Here is a 24,102-nt window from a genome sequence, read left to right as displayed (position 1 = left end):
TACTCAAATATGACAATTAGGGACTTTTTCCACCACTGCAAGCAGGTTTTCTTTACACAGCACTCTGTTACTATGTACAGTAGCTGTACAGCGACATACTCACCTATTTGCTGCTTCCCATCTGTGTTTTGGTGCTTGTTCCTCTTCCCCAGCCAGCCTTCCTKTCCCACTAGGCAGAGGAGAGYAGGCTGAAGAGAGGAGGCTGAAGAGAGGCTGAAGAGAGGAGGCTACCAGCCCAGAGTAGACGGCCAGTAGACAGACTTGGTGCCCAGATCAGCCCACGCTCACATTGGGTGCAACACACATTAGACGCCCACAGTTGAGCCTTGGAGATGGGGAGCTGAGCCAAGGCTCACTTAACAGTGGATACAGAATAGGGTTTCTTTAATTATGAGGGTAAGCCGTGACATTGAGTCCCCCCCCCCTCCTCCAGTGGGCTCCCAGACACAGGCTACGTTCTAAGTGCTCGGCTCCACTGAGGAGGCCAATCCTCCCGCAGGGCGCAATTCTGCTGCGTGTAATTTCTGATGCCCATTAGTGACCGCAAACAGAGCATCGGGCTCACACAAGGAAAACAGCCGCATCGCACAGCAGKAGCATCGCAAAGTGCCTCCTATTTTAATTGAATGTTATTACATTATGGCATCATGCTAAGACCAAGTCAAAAGTCCGAGCTAAATATGACCAGAAAATGTTTTTTTTGCATGTTATGTTGGAATTAGATGATCTAATTCAGGCTTAATGGGGGCACTCAAWAGCTGTACTCTAAACTGCTGATACACCATTGGAATAAAGGAAAGGGAAGCTCCATCATGTATTCGTCCAGGTGGGTGATCTTCTGCCCCATTTGATTAGCAGAGTGAAACTGATATGGAAGATTCTGTGAATGAACCAGAAATCAAAGTCAATAGTTTTACTTCGTTTTTCCTCAAGCAATTTTTGAGATCTGTGTTGAAACGATCTATGGCAGAACAGAAATGCTCAAATGCGTTTACAGAACGTCTGATCGTTTTCTTGCCTTAGCACCTGACTTGCATATCTTAGACCACCTGTTGCGAAACTTTCAATCCAAATGTCATCGGTGAATTCAAAATTCACTGTTAAGGGTTCTGTTCACAGAATATAACYCATTGTTTTCATCAGAAGAMAAATGTSTGCAATTGTGTTCARTGTTTCCYGCAATCAGTAAATACTACTGCACAACATAAATCACCCCATCAGTGTCATACCATGCAAATAGAATATATGGAAGGATCTAGGCAATGGGGACCGTCTAATTGTTAGGATTTTTTACAATATTGCAGACATGCAGAGAAGGAAGTTGGGTGGGTTAGTTTTTCTTCGACATTGTGGCCTTCCATTATATAGCTTTGCTTTGGAGTGGATTGAGGCCTATACATTCATATCAGTTGTGTTCCTCCATTGTATTCACCTTTCCGTCTTTCTATTGTGGATAGTGTGACAGAATACAGGGAATTGGATTGTGATGATACTGATGAATGAATCCTGCACACAATGTACTTATGTTTTACTACATTTTTTATCAGGGATAATATTTGATTTGATGTGTATGAAATTGTTTGGTGAAATATTCATAAAAGGAGAGTAATTTCCCATAATTCTACAAACTTTGGATAGTTGTACTTTACTAACAGCAAAGAAAATTTATTCATCTACTGGGATTTTTAAAATACTAACTTTCTGTTTTGTCTGCTTGGACTCAAGACATAGAGTAAAATGTGGCTGTGTTAATCTTTTTGCAGGCAGTCGTGTTCTTTTGATGAATCTATTTGCAATTTTGACGGTATAATATAGTTTTGATGAATGTATTCATGTTTTGAGAAGGCAACTTCTCAAAACATAAATACTTTAAAAAACGAATTTACTGTTTTGCAAAAGGCCACAGAGTTCTGTGTCTTGCCGACTCTGTTTTGAAAATCAACAACATTGTTCCAAAAAATACTTGTGCGCGTTTGAGAAAAACTGAAACGTGTGTGTGTGTGTGTGTGTGTGTGTGTGTGTGTGTGTGTGTGTGTGTGTGTGTGTGTGTGTGTGTGTGTGTGTGTTGTGTGTGTGTGTGGTGTGTGAGCGGTGGGGTTTATCGATCTGGGGTGACCACGTCTCGGCATGGAGCGCCTCTCTTGTGATTAATCTCTGGACTCAGTGTCGACCAATGACACGTGACAGGCCTCCCCCTCAATCTCCCTCATTTCTCTTCATTATAGGCTGTATTGTTGGACACCACAGAGGAGAGTAATCATTTACCTTTATTGTGTTTATAAAGCCGGATCATGGATGACCCTTTCTATATTGAATTGAGGACATGGAAAGATCACCGGTCATTGATTAGGAGGATATTAAAGTCATTCAAATGCTATATTTATATGTCAAACAACAGCAACGTGAAAAGAGATGGCATTTCTATGCCAAATGAAAAATAATGGAGGTTACCGTGATCATGTCATAAAAAATTGCCAAAGTTAAGCAATATATTTTGTTTAATCTTGTTAGGTGATTGCTGTTCCTTAACTTTTTTGACAGAAATGGTTGAATGCACACCCAACATAATTTCATTCATCTTCAAGGGTTGTTTCCCGGACAGATTAAGCCTGGTCATAAACTAAAAAGCACTTCCTAATATGAAAGAATCTCCATTGAGAATGCTTTTAAGTCTAGGACTGCTAGTCTGTGTCTGAGAAACCAGCCCCTAGTGATTTACCATGTGATTATCTGGTTTTGTTATTCAGTGCATTTTTGACCGGCTGTTTCATTTTTCACTTACTTTTGTAGTAAACTGAGAAGTAGCACAGAGCAGGAACGCAATGCATCCACTTCACACTCTCAGCCAGAGTAATACTCTCTCTGCTGTTTTACATCTGCAAAAACCTCATGTTTCTCAACTTTACAACCATACGGAAATAACTGCACCAAATATGTCACTTCATAAAACCGGAATGGTCAGCGAATTTCCACGAATAGTACTTCATCACATAGCCAGTGGCCGTAAATGTAACACACCTGAAAAAAAATACTAATATTACGGACCATTCCTCAAGCGTTGGGAGAAATTAGAATGAAAGTTATATGTTATATGGTACATGTTGTAGCCACACAGTCTGTGGCCCCTCTGACCAGAGGAAATTGAACATTATAGTACCCATTGTGAAGTCTCAAGCCCCACAATTATCAACACATGGGCGAGAACAGGTTTTACGTAATGATTCAAGCCGCTGTTCATTTCACATGAAGCTAGCGAGAGAGGAGATTGGCGGCTACTCTCCTGCACTCAATCATCCCTTRATAGTTAGCCCCAACCTTTTCACCACTCTGCTCTTCCTTCATTTGCATTCTGCCTCATTAAGTTCATTAAATATGGCCATTCTCCACGCCAACTAAGCATGTCTATTTCCTGGAGTTAATACATCTTATTTGATCAGCCCGACCACCCTCTGTTAACTAGTTGTCGGACTCCGTTAGCACGCACCACTCCCCACTCTCACCCGTCTCTGGTCCACTGCCAATAGAATGGTCCGTATGGTTACTGTTGTCGTGGTGTTGTATTGTCATGGCGTTTACTGTCCCTGGCGTTCTATAAGCCTTTCTGGCTTTCTCTTCCCTCATCGTCAATGTTCAATGTCCTTTCCAATGTTGATTTGTGACAATGGCCCATAAGTAGAGTGGTAACAGAGGCCCATCGGTGGCCCAGAAGGAGCTCTGAGGACCTAGAGTGGAGGAGCAGTGTGTGAGCCTCAGTCACCCCAGCCAACACAGGGACTAGAGGTGTTTGGGAGGGCCTAATGGCATTTCGATGTACATGAGCCTAGTGGCGGATGCGAGGGGAAGGAGGTTGGGGCAAGGAGGGGAGCTGTTTGGGGAAGATAGGCCCAGCAGAGGACTGGCAGACGGAGAGCGTGCTTTCTCATGTCACAGCTGATTACATTCACTCAGGAGTGGGGAAAGAAGAGAGGGATGGAGGGATGTGCGAGGTGGGGCCGGGAAAAATGGAGCGAGGGATGGGAAACTTCTTTGTTTTTCCTCCTGAGATAGACGCCGTTCCTCTCATCCAGAAGCGATAACGCTATTGATTGTTCATTTTCCCTGTTTGGTTCACTTTGCCATACTTTTGGCTGAGTGATGACGAGTATGACAGAAGGACTTAAGATGGATGTGCTACTTTGACAGATGGGCTATGTGTATCTGGCTGCATTCAATAGCATTACTTTGCCAGGCTTCCTTCTAGTGCTATCATCCCCATTACTACATGTGGACCCTCTCAGACAAGTACATTATATTCAATACTGTGCTCATATATAGATATACTGTGCTCTCATGTACAGGTTTGTTTGTCCATTACACATGCTGTGTATGCAGTTCCACTAGAGGAAGTATTTCCATCCTACCGTAATTGTCCACTCTTAGGTGGTTTGGTCCAGTTTGGTCCAGCTAAATGCTCTCTGATAATGACCTTTAAGGAGCTGAGAGAACTGAGGACTATAAGGGATGTTGTTCCAAGCTCATTGGTAATTCTAGAACACTCTGTTTTCCTTTTCCAATACTTATCGCTGCAAAACAAACAGATAAGTTTTGCCAAATTATTGTGAGTTTTTTGGGGGAGCTAAACGTCAAAAGGTTTGAGCGGTGCATGCATCAAGCCTATCAAAACTAAAGTCCCATGAGTTGCTTCCTTTTTGTTGTCTGGCCCCGGTTGATACCCATTACCTCTGCTGTGTTCTGTTCCGTTGTGTCCCCCGGAAAAAAACAGGCACATAAYAAGAGCCAGACCAGAGTAAACTCCAGTTAGTTTGTGTCAGACACTTTAGTTTCCAGGGGGTTTCTCCACGCTCACAGAGAGCCTATTTTCTCTCCTATTCCAGAGATTACACGGGTTACTGCCCCCGGGTGACCCTCATGGTCAAATGGCAACAGCACAGGCAACAGTGAGCATAATAGAGCATAATAGTAATACTCCTCAACTTTTGCCCATGGTGAAAAACATGTCTTTTTAACAACGTGACTGTTTTATCAAAGAATGACCTACCTTGAATCAAGGACCTTATTTTCTCTATATTGACCCATACTCCATGTACTGTACAGTATGTATACCGTTAGGGTGATGAATAAGGCTTWTAGAGACTGATGGCAAGTAGTAGTGACTGGAAACATCTGTGGCTGGTGGTCCAGTGATGATAACCTGCTGTGTGTCTCAAACTGGTGTTTGGTCCTACAGTGAACCTGACTTTACATTATACAGCATCAGAAGACGCAATACTCCCTGGTGACCCCAGAATATGTATTTATGCAATTATTTAGTGTCATTATCAGGCTCCTGGGGCTCCTGTTTGTGTGCTATTGGSCCGATTCAGCCACGGTGAGCGACTAGTGAGATCCATAACACTGAGACTCCATAACCACACGATTCACCAACCTATTGACGGGAGAATGAAAAGTCTGGAACACAATGGTTTACATGGCGGCACTGCAAACAGGAAGATCACTATTTATCTCCTGCAACACACGCAATCAACACAAATGCTGGGCCAGGTCTGTCATTTTCTGCCTCCTGTTGTGCTGTTGAGAGGAAGCACTGTGGCGGAAAATCACCTGTTTAGGTGTCAAACACCGCTATCCCCCCTCCTTATGCCTGGCTCTCCCTCAAACTGCTAGCCATATTACCCAATACAAGATCCTAGGCTACAGCCCAGTCGGCGCTCTCGTTTTACCTGGATTTACTAGAATAACAGCCTCTGAATAGCAGAGGGATATCAAACACAATAATACCACCACAAACAGTTGTTCAGCTGCCCACTTATACACTGCAGCTACACAGGACATAGCAGCATAGTTTCAAAGCACAATAGTATCACACACACACACACACACACACACAAACACACACCGGGTGGGAAATTTACTCACACAACACACACTGACAACGACACGGCTCGGGGCCCTGGGTCTAAACCTCAGCCTGTGCAACTGGGTTCTGGACTTCCTGACGGGCTGACCCCAGGTGGTGAAGGTAGGAAACAACACTGATCCTCAACACTGGGGCCCCACAAGGGTGCGTGCTCAGCCCCCTCCTGTACTCCCTGTTCATGAATGACTYCATGGCCACGCACGTCTCCAACTTAATCATCAAGTTTGCAGACGAATACAGCAGTGGTAGGACTGGTTACCAAAAACGACGAGACAGCCTACAGGGAGGAGGTGAGGGCCCTGACGGAGTGGTGCCAGGAAAATAATCTCTCCCTCAACATCAGCAAAATGAAGMAGCTGATCGTGGATTACAGGAGACAGCACAGGGAGCACGCCCCCATCCACATCGACGGGGCTGCAGTGGAGAGGGTGAAAAGCTTCAAGTTCCTCAGCGTGCACATCACTGATGAGCTGAAATGGTACARCCACGCAGACAGTGTGTTAAACAAAGCCAAWTAGTGCCTCTTCAACCTCAGGAGGCTGAAGAACCTTCGCTTGGCCCCTAAGACCGTCACGAATTTCTACAAATGCAACATTGAGAGCATCCWGTCGGGCTGTYTCACCACCTGGTACGGCAACTGCACCGTCCACAACCGCAGGGCTCCCCAGAGGGTGGTGCGGTCAGCCCAACGCATCAACGGGTGCACACTGCCTGCCCTCCATGACATCTACAGCACCCAGTATCACAGGAAGGCCAAGACAATTCTCAAGAACCTCAGCCACCCGAGCCAAGGCCAGTTCACCCGCTACCATCTAGAAGGCGGAGACAGTACAGGTGCATCAAWGCTGGGACCGAGAGACTGAAAAACAGCTTCTATCACCTACACTCAGTACCCTGCCCTGAACCTTAGTTACTGTTCTAGCCGGCTACCACCTGGTACTCTACCTTGCACCTTAGAGACTGATGTCCTATCTACATTGTCATTGAGCACTGGTCACTTTAATAATGTTTACATACTGTTTTACACACTTTATATGTATACACTGTATTCAAGTCAAGGCTCATCCTATATAACTACTTCTGTACACACCTTTTCTATTCGTATACTGTCCATACTGTCTGTACACACCATCATATTATATTCCGGATTCTGACATTGCTGGTTCTAATATTTCTATATTTGTTCATTCCTTTCTTTTTATTTTGGGGGGGGATTTGCGTGTATTGTTTTGTATTGTTAAGTTGCACTGCACTGCTGGAGCTAGGAGCATAAGCATTTCGCTGCACCCGCGACAGTATCTGCAAAATATGTGTACGTGTGTAACGTCCTGACCAGAGTTATTATGTGTTTTGCTTGTTTAGTGTTGGTCAGGACGTGAGCTGGGTGGGAATTCTATGTTGTGTGTCTAGTTTGTCTGTTTCTATGTCCAGCCTAATATGGTTCTCAATCAGAGGCAGATGGTAATCGTTGTCCCTGATTGAGAATCATATATAGGAGGCTTGTTTTGTGTTGGGATTTTGTGGGTGTTTGTTTCCTGTCTCTGTGTTTGTCTGCACCAGATAGGTCTGTCTCGGTTTTTTCACATTTGTTATTTTGTATGTTGTTTGTAGTGTTTCACTTGTTCTTTATTAAACATGTTGAACACTAGCCGCGCTGCACTTTGGTCCTCTCCTTCAACTATGGAAGAAAAACGTTACAACGTGACCAATACATTATTGATTTGATTTGATTTTGATTGGACGCCAACTACATCAGGAAGTCAAGTGACTCTGTCAGAGCTGATACCGTTGTCTGTTTACTGATCTAGACCTCTCCGCCTCCACATGGAGCCTGGCTCTGCTCTGCTGTTGTGTAGACACCCCTCTCTATATCCTCCTCTCCACTGTGCCTCTATCAGGCTAGCACATCACCCCATGGGATTACCAAATACACATCATCAACCCAGTTACATGAGGAAATCCTCTTTATCAGACCAGCATAASCAAAACGCCTAAGGGCCTGATATTTAAACGATCACAACGATCACATAACCAAATCCTCTCTGTCTCACCTGGGCTTGGCCATTGTATCACCTCTCACTCCCCCCTCAGCAGAGGAGAGAGWGCGGCTCCACTCAGAAATGAAGGGAGGATTATCTCTTAATGCAATCCCTGACTGACTAACTGATATCCCCAGGCGACCCTTTCCCACCACTTTCTCACCGATACATGTAGTCATTTGAAGATTTGGCCCAGATAAGCCCTCCTCAAATCCAGCTCTGTTCCTCCAGCAGGAAGCAGGATATAGGGTTCTGGCTGACTCTCTCCATTCCCCCACTACATATCTGGATTTCATCCAAGGGATTCCCTATGGGCCCTGGTCAAAAGAAGTGCACTAGGGAATAGGGTGCCATTTGGGACGCAGTATGGGGGTCTGGTCACACTCTCCTGGAACTGTTTRAGTTTTTCTGATARTATGAAAATWTGCCAAAAATACAGGTCATTGTGTGAACTTGCATGTGAATTGCAAGGAAGACAACCCTTATATCTACTGTATATCTCACTCTCACTATTACTATTCACCTAATACCTTTTTTGCACTATTGGTTAGAGCCTGTAAGTAAGCATTTCACTGTGAGGTGAAATGCTTACTACACCTGTTGTATTTGGCGCACGTGACAAATAAACTTTGATTTGATTTGACAATGTCATGCTAAAAAGGCTAAGTGACACTGCATACTTTATCATAAAAAAGGAATCTAGACACACTATCAGTCTGTCTAGGTACCAATCCCACTCCAAAGACGTTTTGGCACGAAGGCATCTTGCCACTCCATGGGGTAGCCAGGTTATTTTGATCCTGTTTATCTTGAACTCCCGCTGATTCCATGAGATGTAAAAATCAACAAACTATTGCTATCTCCATTGACATGAGCTTCAATATGATCAAAAATGAATGAGATAAGTTTAGAAGGTTAGAAGTCGGTAGATATCATCGCAAAAATGGAGATCCAAAATGACACGAGTCCTTCAGGGCATCCATTTCACTGTAGAGTGACATGTTTTCAAAACGATTACTGAATGTCAAGTAATGAAATACATGCTTCCTCCTCTGTTTTGTTCCTCTGGCCTTTACTACCCTCAGTAGAGGAAATTAATTGTAAATTATGAGCCTCTGATTGGAACAAGATCATGGAAGAACAAATCAAATTGTCAAAGGTTATAACCCTCCAAAGATATATGGAAATGATGTGCAAATGTTTTTTCATTTGGAGATGATGATAGATGTCAAGTAGCCAATGACGAGTAAAAGCTTGAATGAACTCTCAAATGCGCTGTGAAAGGTAAACAACTAATGTGGAAAGACATTTCTTCTTAACGTTTTCTACTGAGGTTGCTCCGAAGGACGAACGTGGCATGGGCACATAAGAAAGAAAATCCTGTGAWTATCTGAAGAGAAAAAACAATGGATGACTTTCAGACTAAGGGACGCAATATCAATCATGGCCAATTTGAGGCCACCAACATGAAATATGATTTCATGAGACAAATGCAGTGTCATTCTTAATGTGCTTAACCTTTACTGTCAATGAAAAAGTATTGATTGTTCTGTGGCATTTTTTTTCATCATTTGATTTCAGAAAGCGTAATAACACATGGTGATGGGGAACAATAAAAGATGAATGGCAACTGAATGGTCTCAGTTTAACAAAGATCAAATCCCCATAGAGCGATTGTGTGGAGAGAAAAATTAGTGGGATTTATGCCTTTGCTGGWGTAGTTTTTGATATTGTCCAGAACTATCTGAATGATAATATATTWCCATTACTCTCTAAGTTATCTATCTACGTATCAATATTGTTTTCACATGACTGTAARATTGTCTACTCGGCGTGATATATAAAGGCTATATATGAATTTGAGTGATTACATTTCTCCCGCCCCCATCCCTCAGCTGTTTACCAAAAAGTGGTGTGGTGATGGCTTTGTTTTTGTTTGAATTCCAGATTTTCCCTTTAAGGTGTTATTAGGCTGTTCAATATTTTCTCCAACCATCTTTGAATATGTATTAGCCCTCTGCACAACATTATTGCCAACCAGGAATAGTTATTCACAGCCTAAACAATATTTKTATTATTTCTCTATTCTCGAGTCATTGGACGGTCTCCTCTGCCGGCCTGCTATTTTTTTCCACTTACTCAACCTAATAAGGCTCTGCTCTGCTGCACTACAACCAAATCAGCAGTGCATTTTCACCCTCTAATAKGTGGTTAGCTTGATTTATCTGGGTGATCTCATGCTCCTACGAGGCTGGAGCTCCACAGGCTCTGCCCACACGGGAGACGTCCTTTACAATCACTTGGCCTGTCCACCAGTTCCAGATGAGTCCATTACAGCCAGGGTAAACGCTGTCATTTTTTTTTAACCCTGGAAAGGAGCAGTGTGGTGGCGCGGTATGGTGGCAGGTTGATTCAGAGTGGGAGTGTGTTGAGGATACAATGATGCATAAATACCATGGCTCCTTCTGTTGTTAAACCGACATGGTCTGGGGCTGTCCGGCCTCTGCAGAGATGCTGCAGGGCCCTGGGGGAGCCCCGAGGGCCACAGGAACCCCTTAGACTGGTAGAATGGGCACTTATTCACCGGCCCACCCCCTCTTTTTGCCCTCCCGGACCCCACCCCCTGTCCCTGCCCTCCCGGACCCCTGTCCCTGTCCCTGCCCTCCCGGACCCCTCCCCCTGTCCCTGCCCTCCCGGACCCCTGTCCCTGTCCCTGCCCTCCCGGACCCCTCCCCCTCCCCCTGCCCTCCCGGACCCCACCCCGGCTCTCTTCTGGGAACACACTTCTAAGGGCTGGATGATGGACTACTGGTCATACACCTCACAGTACTACTGTCTTTAGTAACAAAGCATCAGCACTATATTCTGTCAAGCTACTTCACTTTCCTCATCCTCCACTGTCTCCCATGTTTGTTTACTTACAGTAACACTTGGAGAACACTGATCACCGTTGTAATTTATAATCAAACAGTAACAGTCATTACCTGTATGATTCTGTCCCTGCAGTTGAACCCTCTGGCCAGCCAGGCTGCGGTGGCGGCAGCAGCAGCAGCAGCTATGGGCTCTATGGCCGGATCCCAGGTCTTTGGCAACACCCTCTCCAACCTGCAAGCTGGAGTCACGGGGCAACTGGTCACTAATGCACAAGGACAGGTTAGTGATCTTTACCAGTCGTAATATCAATAGAGGTATCCTATAGGTTTCACAGTGTTCATTAGACCTGACTAGAACTACTTGTAAATTAAATGCAAAAGTTATAGTGGGGGAAGAWCACATCACATAATGATGGTTTCACTATATTTTCCATGTTCTTCAGTCAATGTTACACTATACCAGTCTTAGAAAACACTTTCCACTAACTAAATACACACAAACACAATTCCAAAGACTGGATGGTCTCAATATTTCATTTTCCTATGTAGTAATCTTGTTTGGGGGTTTATTTCTTTCTTTTTTAGCTGTGTGTTATGTGGCGTTGCTCCGCGGCAGCCATCCTGCCATATGTTAAGCTATTTGGGAATAAACAAAGCCCTTCCTCCTCTTATCCGCATGCGCCCGTCGCAGTAAAACGCTGACCTTGTCATATTTACAGGGTGGCTGCAGAATTGTTCCATCAGTAGCCAGAGGCTTGAACGATGACGCTTGTCAGAGTGGGGCCCTATCTAATGAATCATCTTATCGCAGGTGCACACGGCGCATATTAAAGGAAGATCGCATGGACAATGTGCCCTTTCACGCCAGCCAGTTATTTACCTTAACCCCTATTTCATCCCTCGCTCTCCGCCCTCCTCCCGCTATCCTGTTTATCACTCAATTAAAACTACGGCCCGACGAATATCTTTTGTGGCTTRATGATAAGACGGACCTAATTCCATGCTTGTTTGTGTAGGAAGTCTGTAAGGAGTAAGAATTGCTGTACATGGAAGATTTTGTCAACATGCTCATGACAGAGCAATGCACATACAGTTYWAGTCGGAAGTTTACATACACTTAGGTTGGAGTCATTACAATTAGTTTTTCAACCACTCCACAAATTTCTTGTTAACAAACTATAGTTTTGGCAAGTCGGTTAGGACATCTACTGTGTGCATGACACAAGTAATTTTTCCAACAATTGTTTACAGACAGATTATTTCACTTATAATTCACTGTATCGCAATTCCAGTGGGTCAGAGGTTTACATACACTAAGTTGACTGTGCCTTTAAACAGCTAGGAAAATTCCAGAAAATTATGGCATGGCTTTAGAAGCCTCTGATAGGCTAATTGACATCATTTGAGTCAATTGGAGGGGTACCTGTGGATGTATTTCAAGGCCTACCTTCAAACTCAGTGCCTCTTTGCTTGACATCATGGGACAATCAAAAGAAATCAGCCAAGACCTCAGAAAAAAAGTTGTAGACCTCCACAAGTCTGGTTCATCCTTGGGAGCAATTTCCAAAGCCTGAAGGTACCACGTTCATCTGTACAACAATAGTACGCAAGTATAAACACCATGGGACCACGCAGCCGTCACAACCGCTCAGGAGGAGACGCGTTCTGTCTCCTTGAGATGAACGTACTTTGGTGCGAAAAGTGCAAATCAATCCCAGAACAACGGCAATGGACCTTGTTAAGATGCTGGAGGAAACAGGTACAAAGTATCTATATCCACAGTAAAACGAGTGCTATATCGACATAATCTGAAAGGCCGCTCAGCAAGGAAGAAGCCACTGCTCCAAAAGAAGCCACTGCTCTAAAAAACCAGACTATGGTTTGCAACTGCACATAGGGACAAAGATTGACTTTTTGGAGAAATGTCTCTGGTCTGATGAAACAATTTTTTTACTGTTTGGCCATAATGACCATCGTTATGTTTGGGAGGAAAAAGGGGAGGCTTGCAAGCCAAAGAACACCATCCCAACCGTGAAGCACGGGGGTGGCTGCATCATGTTGTGGGGGTGCTTTGCTGCAGGAGGGACTGGTGCACTTCACAAATAGATGGCATCATGAGGTAGGAAATATTGGATATGTGGATATATTGAAGCAACATCTCAAGACATCAGTCAGGAAGTTAAGCTTGGTTGCAAATGGTCTACCAAATGGACAATGACCCCAAGCATACTTCCAATGTTGTGGCAAAATGGCTTAAGGACAACAAAGTCAAGGTATTGGGGTGGCCATCACAAAGCCTGACCTCAATCCTATAGACAATTTGTGGGCAGAACTGAAAAAGCCTGTGTGAGCAAGGAGGCCTACAAACCTGACTCAGTTACACCAGCTCTGTCAGGAGGAATGGGCCAAAATTCACCCAACTTATTGTGGGAAGCTTGTGGAAGGCTCCCCAAAACGTTTGACCCAAGATAAACAATTTAAAGGCAATGCTACCAAATACTAATTGAGTGTATGTAAACTTCTGACCCACTGGGAACGCGATGAAGAAATAAAAGCTGAAATAAATCATTCTCTCTACTATTATTCCTGACATTTCACATTCTTAAAATAAAGTGGTGATCCTAACTGACCGAAGACAGGGAATTTTTACTAGGAGTAAATGTCAGGAATTGTGAAAAACTGAGTTTAAATGTATTTGGCTAAGGTGTATGTTAACTTCCGACTTCAACTGTAAACGGCTTGTGTGAGTCTGTGTTAGCCCTTGATGCTAAATGCGGCTAATGAGACAGTATGGGTTTCCCTGGTCTGGGAAAAGGTGCCGGGGCCGCAGGGACAGATTGCCATGGAGATGGATTTGATGGGATGCTCTGTGCTTTTGTAGTGTATCGGCGACTGACATTGGCTGACATAATCAGGTCACTGAGACGGTCAAAGCCCTGGGCTACAGTCCTTTGCTCCCCACCTCATTATTTCAGAGCATTATTCAGTCTGAGCACTCTGAAACGTGCACCACACTACTAACGTAGCCAGGGTCCCCCCACCGCACACGCACACGCGCGCACGTACACACRACCACCCCTCTTATACTGGGAAGGGAACATTACAGAGACTAAATGCATGCTTSGATCTTGACTGGGAGACCGACAAACACTGCCTCAGAAGCTGCCCACCGTAAAAGCAGAAATGGTGTCGGTATGTAGATTCTCAAACAGGAAACAAAAGAATAGCTTTTATCAGACTTTGGTGTTTATTTTGCTGGGAGAATGATAGAGGAACGAGAATAGCTCGAATACATGTACACTTCTTGAATATGAATTCTCTAGCTAGGTAAGACAACATTGTGACAGTGTTGTAACTGTACTAAAGCACAAGTACTTTGATAAAAGGTATCTGTGTGAAAATCCCTGCCCTGCATTGATTTTGAGTCCTTTCTTCRCCTAAGAGAGGTCTTTTAATCTAAATGAACAATTTTGGTATTTTTAAGAGAGCGGAACACAGTACAGTAGGGGTTACAGTCATTCACCCTATCACTAATGCCCATTGGATTTCTTCAGGGGCGCAACTTTGGTTTTATACGTGGGGGGGACATAATATATATATTACATTTTTTGTCAGATAAACACTCCAAACAGCCTACCCGACTGCTCATAGGCATCCGCATGGTCCTAAAGCACCCCGCACCCCGTTGTTTGTATCACATTCCAATGATGAAAATGCAATTTCAGAATGTGGGGAGGGGGGGGACATGTCCCCCGTCCCCAGTGAAAGTTACACCCTGGATTTCTTGTTAGAGTAGGTTCCCGATAGGGGCCTTGAAAAGCGTTGGATTTAATAATGTGGCTTTAACATGTGTCAACCTGATTATGGAGTATATGTGTCCAGTAATCAACGAAGCCATTCTTCAGTCCCGTCTTTGTGATTGAGGCTGTAGTGAAAGAAAGAGTTCATTCAATAGTGAATTTCAAATCAGTAAACAGTCTGCCTAAGGAAAGCACTGCACCATTTTACCGTAGTTCCTCAGTATCAAAATGTGAATGAGAAGATTGAGGCCCATACTAGAGGAAACATTTCCTCACAAATGTTTCTGTCATAGGACTACGTATTCCCTTGTACTATGCACAATTTTACCACACATTCTGTGCCATACCTTCCATGGCTCCATAGAGAAACCTATAATATTTTGACAAAGAGAGCAATGGTAAGATATATGACCTGAAAAGTAGCTAGCCCCAAAACGGTCTGTGATGGGGGAACTCCCAGCCCTGTTAACCCTGGTGGCTGGTCTTTGTYTTTCCTGGTGAAACCCCCATGAGCCATCCATCCCCTTCAATGGGCTTTGATGAAGGCTACAGCCCACAGGGCAGACACTGCTGTTACTAATGCACACTACACCAGGTAGGAACACACACATGCACTGTTTTAACCTGCATGCACACAACCAGGGAGGAGCTCCATTGGAATACAAATCACTCCCGCTCGTGGAAGTCCTCYGAGGTAGAAAAAACATTCTGGCATTGCCATTTTAACTTTTGAACACCTGCTTTAACGATAACAGCAGGACAAATTAAGCCAGGTGAATGCTAGCTGCTGTGCAGGTTTGCATGTTTGTGGAAGATTGTACTGTACCCAACATTACCTACACCAGTATTCCATTTTAGAGCCAGACAATCAAGAGGATTCGGGAGCTGTATAAAGCAATTGACATACCACGTCCCTTATAAAATTGATATGCTTGGTGTCTTGGAGCTCAAATGAAGAAAGTCAGGATTTCCCAATATGGGCCTCTATTTCCTTCACGGAGAGAGAAGGAGGGGAAAATGGCTAAAGATATTGTCTGGCCACCATGGCTAACACCACCGATTGGCCTGGCTGAGGAGATGACATGACATTTCTGTGGAAACGAGAGAAGAYCAGCATAATCTTAATGAGTTCTGCTGAGAGAGAGAGACAGAGGACCCAGGTCCTGACCATTCCTGACACGCCTCACGATTGGAAACAAAAATACAAGAGGAGGAAAAAGACAAAAAGGAAAGAGAAACATTAAGAATGCTGGTTGGACAAAGCTGAGAAGGTGCCACAGCGTATGTTGTTAAAAAATGCCATAACTGGCTGTAGTCTGAGACCAAAGCATGTCTTCTCCATGGACCTCTCTGTGAATCTACAGGTAAAATAATAATCAATTTGTGGGTGCTTATATTTGTTCTGTTATACACAAATGCGTGATGGAAATGTGTTTCTTGCATATCCCAACTCCCRCTGAGACACACACAGGGAGTGGGGTCACAGTAAAGGTTGCCATTGGCCAGCGCCCCTGGAGCAATTAGGGTGTAGTGCCTTSCTCAAGGGTACAGCGGCAGATTTTTCACCTTGTCGGCTCCGGTATTCAAGCCAGCAACCTTTCGGTCACTGGCCCAACGCTCTAAACTCGAGGCTACCTGCCGTCCACCAGGTCTTCCCTCTAAATGTATTATGTTTTACATAATCAGTGTCACAATCGACTGCCTTGAGAAACGCCATTTGAGCACTACCATGCAACACCCAGGAAGTCTGAGGGAGAGATGTAGAGGTGCATCCGGGGACGAGAGCTAAGCTGTCAGTTCCCTGCCTYTGTTATTACGTTTATAGAACAACCACTTAGTCCAATAAGGATGAATAATTGAGCGGAACAAGTCAACCGCCACGGAGGCACGCGAAGCCAGGCGTCGGGAGGCATGAGCGTCAAGCGGCGCAATAAAATATGCTAAGTGGCAGGAGAGGAGAGCATTACAGGGTGGAATCAGAGCAGGGGACGCGGGGCGCGGAGAGAGAGATAAATTATCTGTCGCTTAATGCGAAGCAACGTAAGCAAATGAGCCGTGGAGGGGATGAATTACAGATTGCCGGCCTACAATTCTACCACTGATCCCTCCACATTATATCAAACAGAGAATGGGGAGAGAGGGGAGGGGGACCAGGCAGAGGGAGGCATGGCAGGAAGAATTAYATTAGCACCGGGAGCAGTGGTGAGATGTTGGACTACAGTATGAAGGGATCTGTTTGCATCTCGCTGTGAAATCATATAAAGTGACAGGTGCATGTGTAATAATTGAATCCCTGCCTAGATTCAATTATGTTGGCGTCTCGTTTATACACYATGCTTGAAGTAGGTCGAAACCCTGAGCAGCATGAGCTACCAAAACATTCATTGTGCTCGTGTCCATTTATTTTGCTTTGAATTTTGCCTGTGACTGTTTACATATCTATAAAAAATACGAACGTGCCAGCCCAAATCTTCCAGCCTGGTCCAAACGACAAGGTTTTTTAAAATAATGGCAACCCCAACCATGTTCACTCTCCTCTGGCATAATGAGTCTGGGTGCTGTTGTTCTGTCAGTGGAGAGAGCAGGCAGAGAGACTGAAGTTGTCTGTCCAGGACCAGTCCCCAGATGACACTAACCTTCATCATCGGGAAGAGGCGCTAAGTCCCCCCCTAAAGCGCTACTCTTGGCCGCACTCTGGCAGCTCTGAGAGCTAAAACGCTGCGGTGACACTCTGCCGCCCCTTTTGATCTGCACTTCCTGATTACAGGCATGGAGGAGAGCAGAGGAGAGCTGTTAGAGGCGGGGGGGGGAGTGGAAGAGGGGAGTAGGGGATGAAGTACCCCAGGGACCCTGGGAGCTGTTTGGTCGTGTGTGTGTGCGTTGAGGGAAGGGGAAGGGAGGGAGATCTCTCAGCACAGCCACATTACCAACCCCCCTTGACAGAAACAGACAAAGACGCATATACACACATGACTCACACACACACGCCCCTCTCCCGGCCTGGTGATGGATAACACAGTCAGTGGTCTGCACCAGCACACACACAGGTACTCAGAGCTGACCTTTGCAGTGTGCTCCCAGCTGGGTGCTCTGCCTTTGCTTGCCTTGGCCTATAAAAGCTCCTCTGTGACAGATGATCAGAGAATCTGTCTGTGCGTTCCCTCATACACTTACTCAACCATCAAGTGCTCTGCGCTCGGGCTTGATACTGTCATTCTAATGGTTTGTGCGCTCACTGATATACATGAATTGACGTGCACAGTACTTTATGTTTTACTTGCTGTGGGATTTCATACAGAACATGAACATCGCTCCATACTTCTGTCCAGTAGATCATACGAACAATATGTTCTGATGACTTTCACCCTCCTACACTTATCCGTGTACTGTAGATCACTGGAACGACCCATCTGATTTCTTCCCTTCTCCTCTCACCCCTCCTTCGTAGATAATTGGAACGATCCCACTTATGCCCAACTCTGGGGGGCCCTCGAGCCAATCAGGGGGCGTAAACCCAGCACTGCAGGTCCAGCCAATTACACCCCAGCTTCTGACCAACGCCCAGGGCCAGATCATCGCCACGGTGATCGGCAATCAAATCCTGCCTGTCATCAACACCCAGGGAATCACACTGTCACCAATCAAGCCCGGACAGCAGGTAACCACACACACAGACGTACAGTGCACACACACACATGCACAGATACAAACATGTGTGCGCACACACACACACACACACACACACACAGCAGACACATGAAGATGTGTTTCTAATGACAGTACATTTGCAGACCAAAAACATTTTCCATCCAATTGGCGACAGATTTTCATGCGACTATTCTAAATTCCACATAAGCAAATGATGCTCATTTTCCCACCAGAGATGTTTCCATCAAATTGACTCGTTGCGGATAAAAGGCTGTGCGTGATGATGTAGTGCTTAGAAAAATTACTTTTGTGGTTAAATTCCCATGTACGAATAAAAAAGCATGTTCAACTCTACTGATGGTTTGGTCACAAAAACAATTATATAGCGAATGTGTCCACTCTGGTATTGGTACGTGCGCGCTAGCCAACAGCTTGCAGATACAGTGCGGGTATAGCCTACATGATGAGATTATTATGGACAAAAGAGCAAGATTATTTAAATMTGTCAAACGTCAACCAACATCATGTCACCAGAATAAGACCCTCGATATTTATAGGAAAGGAGCATCAAACTCATCACCGTGCAATTTCACCACCCTGTGAAGTTCACCATAACTTATTTAATCTGTAGCCTAATCAACTGCATGCTTTCCCGAGTCGTAGTGGGAGGACCACACAACATGTCATCGCATGATGGTTAGAGCGGCAGGTAGCCTAGTGGTTAGAGCATTGGCCGAATCCCCGAGGTGACAAGGTAAAAATCTGTCGTTCTGCCCCTGAACAAGGCAGTTAACCCACTGTTCCTAGGCTGTCATTGTAAATAATATTTATTTCTTAACTGACCTGCCTAGTTAAATAAAAGTAAAAGAAAAAAAAGTATCAATATTTGCGCATAAAAGCTTTTCCACCACCAATTATCGCATAATTAACTTTACCATCACAAAAAGATCCCACCTTGTCTAGCGTATGTTTTTTGTCGYCATTTGGAAAGTTTGCTGACAAATTTGCTCTTTCCGTCAGGCCTGTCGTGACATTTTTTAGGCATAAAAAGGTTGGATGGAAACCTGGTTATAGGAACACATAGATACACACTATAAAAATGGATGAGGAGAAAAATCTTTATCTGTGTGGATTGAACTTTTTTTCTGTTTACTCTTGAGAAAAGTAACCCTTACAAAACGAGTCAAGTCTGATGTTTTTTTCAGCTATCAAGTCGTCTCATCTTCTGTCTAAACACAACTTGAAAAGGTTTTCCTTCACAAAAACATAACTCCCAACTGTAACATTTCATTGGTCCCAGTGTTTGGAAGAAGTTGCTTTCGATAAAACCATTCAAATTGACTCTTTTGACTAGGGCAGTAAAGATTATAGAAATGCTACAGACAGAAAAAAATTCTGTCAAGCGGTAGTGTGTGTGCGTGTGRGTGTGTGTAAAGCACCTGTCAGGCATCCTCTTAGACTCCATCTCAAGAAGTATGCAGAGCCCCTGCAGAGCCAAACAAAAAGCAATGCTTTTCATCATCCCACTTAAAACTAAAATACTCCCCCCTACACCTATTTGACCTCTGTGACCGGAGCATGTTGTAATTCTCCTTAATAATCAAACATTTAAAGGGATAATCATGTGTCTCTAGCTAGCAAAACAATACAAGACCAGACTGAACCTCTAAAAGGGACAGAAGGCTCTCTTGTACTCAGAAGAACATGAGTTCTTTAGTGCTATTTGTAGGAGTGAGCTTAAATCCCACCTAGTGCAAAAGTTATGTACAAAGTAAATAGCTTCCTTCTTTTGGACTTGTACATACATGGTAGGTGTCAGACGCACACCTACTAAAGAAACCAAATAAATTACACAGCTTTAAGTCTACCTAATATCGACCAGGCTTTCAGCCATAAAAAAAAGCAGGTTAAAAAAGTGAAACATGATATGTAAATGGCAAGGACAATAGTTCAATCTGATAGGGTGGACTAACTCAGACGATGGCCTTAAATGTGACTTCACCGGATCACGCTCGTGATCGAATGAATGCATTTGTAATAATGTTTATGGTTTTTGTCCTCACTTCAAAGACACACGACACCGACAGTTCCACAGGTGTAATTTACGGCTGTCAGCGCCGGCAGTGCGGAATATTTCCAGTGAAGCTAGATAATTCTCTCTGCCTGTCAACTGTCTTGACAGTATGTGCATCTCTGTTGACATCCACCACACTTTCCAAACAAACACATACCGAGGGGAAAATAATTAACAGCAAGAGAGAGGAGTGGGAAAGCCAACCTAGTTTACGGAGGAGACAGCTTTCACTTTAGAGTGAAGACGTATCAGCTTGATCTTGTAAGAGCAATTCATTTGCTCACAAACATGAAAATACATCGTTTTCATAGAGCCGAAGCACATTGCCTGTAAATCCTAAATTATGTTTGATACGGGAGCGGCGGTGTCCACGTGTCTTTTCCTGCACAGACCTGCCTTCATTAGCAATTCCCTTGTGTCTGACGACTGGAGAAAAACACTATTGTCATCGTGTTCTCTACACTCCTGTATGGCAGAGAGAGAGAGAGAGAGAGAGAGAGAGAGAGTGGAAGAGAGAGTGGGAGAGAGAGCGGAAGAGAGAGTGGGAGAGAGAGCGGAAGAGAGAGTGGAAGAGAGAGCGAGAGAGAGAGCGAGAGCGAGAGAGAGAGAGAGAGCGAGAGAGAGAGAGAGAGATACAAACAGCAGAGACACCAGTCATCTCCTATCAAACCCCACTGTCTGTTTCAATAGAAATCTAGCCCTGACTAGTTTACTCTATTGACCCGACTATTGATACTGCATTGTGTGTTATCATTCTGAATAGTTGTTAGCATACACTGTAATGATCATATAACCTCTTTACACAAACCTAATCATATTATGTTCAGCTGTTAATGTCAAATATAATTGCTGCAGTGTCACAGCAATGTACAGGTGCCGGAGAGTCACCATAACTGCTGTGGTTGGTTATGAAGATCGCTTGTAGTGCTATTGGTGCAACGTTATAGGGGTTGTATTGTTGTTTTAAGTCAATATTTCATTTCTGTGTGTCCTCAGCTGCCTCAGGCTCAGCATGTTCAGACAGGCCCAGTGTCGTCTCAGCCCAACCTGCTCCACATGCCCCACAGCCAGAGTCCTCTCCGCCAGGCCTCTTCCTCCTCCTCGTCCTCATCTTCCTCCTCCGCCCTCAGCGTGGGTCAGCTGGTCAGCAGTGAGTACCCGGTGACACACTCACACACGCGCGCACACGCGCGCACACACACACACACACATATTAAGAGAACATACGAGTCTACAGAATTTTGTAATTGACCGCAGTCTTTGGTATGGTGAACCTTCTATTTCAAGAGCACTGGATTTCTGTTTGTCCAGAAACTTTAGATTTTTCTCCTTCCTCTTTTTGAAGGATTTATTTAATATTCTGTTTATTAGACTATCAAAAACACTGTGTGTAATGAACACCGGCCTCAGTTTCCAAATGCTTAGCCCTCTGTGGACCCTTAATAAATCATAGAGCCTAAGGCTGTCAGCATGCAACCCGTTGCCTTAAAAAGTCAGTTTTAGTCAGATAAATATAAATACATTTAATTTGTCACAGGCTATTCACCTAAATTCCCTCATTTTGAAGGCATCTGCGGCTGAGTTCTGCATTCAATATAAAGAAGTTGCCATTGATCAACTTGTTTTATGTACTGGGTGGTTTGAGCCCTGAATTCTGATTGACTGAAAGCCATGGTATATCAGACCATACACCACGGGTATGACAAAACATTTCGTTTTACTAAATTGGTAACCAGTTTATAATAGCAATAAGACTCCTCGGCTAAGGGCTGTGCCTAAGAACAGCCCTTAGCCGTGGTATATTGGCCATATACCACACCTCCTCTGGCCGTATTGCTTAATTACACCATMYCATTGTTGATAATACTTGTTTCTGATTGGCTTGAAGGCCATTCTAGAGCGTGCATTATTTCCCTGTAACGCATGGTATATCGGCACGGTAAAATTCAATGGCTATAGTTCATTCTTACATGTTCTATGTTTCAGCTGCTTTTGAAAGCAACAGTCGAATTGAAAACATTATTGTCATTGTTGAATTCAATGTTCATAACAGCACGCTAGGACTGATGGTTTGGTTAGCTAAACTAGCAAGTCTGTTTGTTTGGTTACCAAGGCAACTACCGTAGCTACCTAGTAAACGTTCTAGCTACTTCAGTGGATGTTGAACACATTTCTACTGTCAAATGAACACATAGAAATGATCGCCATGGTATGAAAGGGATAGTCAAGTCGGGGTTCTCCGTCAATGCATCGTGGAGCACACCTTCCACGTCATTCAAGAATGCATAGCCCCTCGGTGAATATCCCGTACGTGGTCATGGAGCATTATTTCTGTGTCGAATCATACGTAATACAGTTTTTTATTCTACATTCCTCTTGCCAATATACTGCCCTGGTCCAGCTCATTGTATTTGCAAGGTCCAAGGGTAACACTTTATGTGGACAGTCCATCTGTAGATGCTCTACAGACTATCCACAAACCATCATTAACATTTAACATCCACAAACCATCATTAACATTTAACCTAACTATCTACTAACCTTAACCCTTATCCTAACCCTTATCCTAACCCTAAACTTAACCCTAACCTGAACCCTTACCCTTATTCTAAACCTAACCCTAACCGTAACCTTAGCAAGCAGTTGCTTATCAACAGATAGTTTGTTGATAGTATCCATACTATAATAAAGTATGACCAGCATTTTTAGTCTAAACGAGTGGATGGTATTTTTCTTTTTAGATCACAAATCCCTACACAGGGTACATAGGAATTTGAAACCCAATGTAAATGAAATCCAACGCCATCATATGGAATATGTATTATTTGTAAAGCCTTGAAGACAGTCATGTAGGAAGGAGACCGGTGATGGATCACAGTGGACAGACAGTGTGGGCACCACTTACAGAGAGGACTAATCATGTCATATAGAAACACACTTCAATGGCTCGCCATTGGGGATAATCAGATGCTCATCAAGGTGGAACTGATGAGGACTGAGGATGCAGKTAGTGCCCATCCTCCCATCCTTTTAAGATATACAGGGCCTGCATCCCAAATGGCAGCTTATTCCGTATATAGTGCCCTACATTTGACTAGACGAACCCTCCATTCAGTCCAAAAAWATATATATATATAGGACCTGGTCAAAGTAGTGCACTACATTAGGAATAGGGTGCCATTTGGGACGACTTGGTCCCATGCCTCCAAATGTCCGCACGTCTAGAGCTCTGCCGCCGTAGAAGCTCAGAATCGCTGCGTCTCTTATGAGGCCTCACGGCAAGATGGCAGCCCGATAGATTTTTTTTCTTAAATACGCTTGGAAGATTCCTTTTAATAATTCATTGATAATGACCAAGATGAATAATTCACTGGCACAAACTTTGCTTTAGTAAGCAGGATGCCAGGGCACCTGACATTGATGTACAATGTGAAATCACTTTTTATTAGCTATGAAACTCTTCAAAATGCTTCAGGGAAAATAGGTCCCCAAAGTCACTTAAATGTGGGTCCGCAAAGCAGCAATTTACAAACAACATTTATACAATACAATGTCTTCTTTAGAGTAGAGTTGGATGTCACCTTTGAACAATTGAGTAGTGCAGCACACACAGCAGCACAGTCTTTCTGCGGAGGTGTCAATTGACTTCCCCAAAGGAGGGACAGATGATTGGAACGATCCTCTAATAAACATTCCACAGGCTTCTTTTTCATGATAAAAGCACAGAGTTTGGGCTCTAAAACTGTTGGCT

General features: G+C 44.0%; 1 protein-coding gene across 2 annotated transcripts in view; it reads left to right on the top strand.

Moving 5' to 3' along the window:
- The window catches only part of LOC111953934 (POU domain, class 6, transcription factor 2), a 97,816-nt gene that overhangs the window by 64,930 nt on the left and 8,784 nt on the right, over positions 1-24,102 (top strand). For both annotated transcript variants that reach the window (XM_023973419.2, XM_023973417.2), the window contains exons 6-8: positions 10,963-11,109; positions 18,078-18,287; positions 21,348-21,501. In XM_023973419.2, the coding sequence (XP_023829187.1) occupies positions 10,963-11,109; positions 18,078-18,287; positions 21,348-21,501 (511 nt within the window). The remainder of the gene's footprint in view (positions 1-10,962; positions 11,110-18,077; positions 18,288-21,347; positions 21,502-24,102) is intronic.

Source organism: Salvelinus sp. IW2-2015, linkage group LG27 (genome assembly GCF_002910315.2).
Source record: "Salvelinus sp. IW2-2015 linkage group LG27, ASM291031v2, whole genome shotgun sequence".
Taxonomy (NCBI): domain Eukaryota; kingdom Metazoa; phylum Chordata; class Actinopteri; order Salmoniformes; family Salmonidae; genus Salvelinus; species Salvelinus sp. IW2-2015.
The sequence above is the reverse complement of the archived record's forward strand: the minus strand, read 5'-3'. Positions and strand labels throughout refer to the sequence as shown.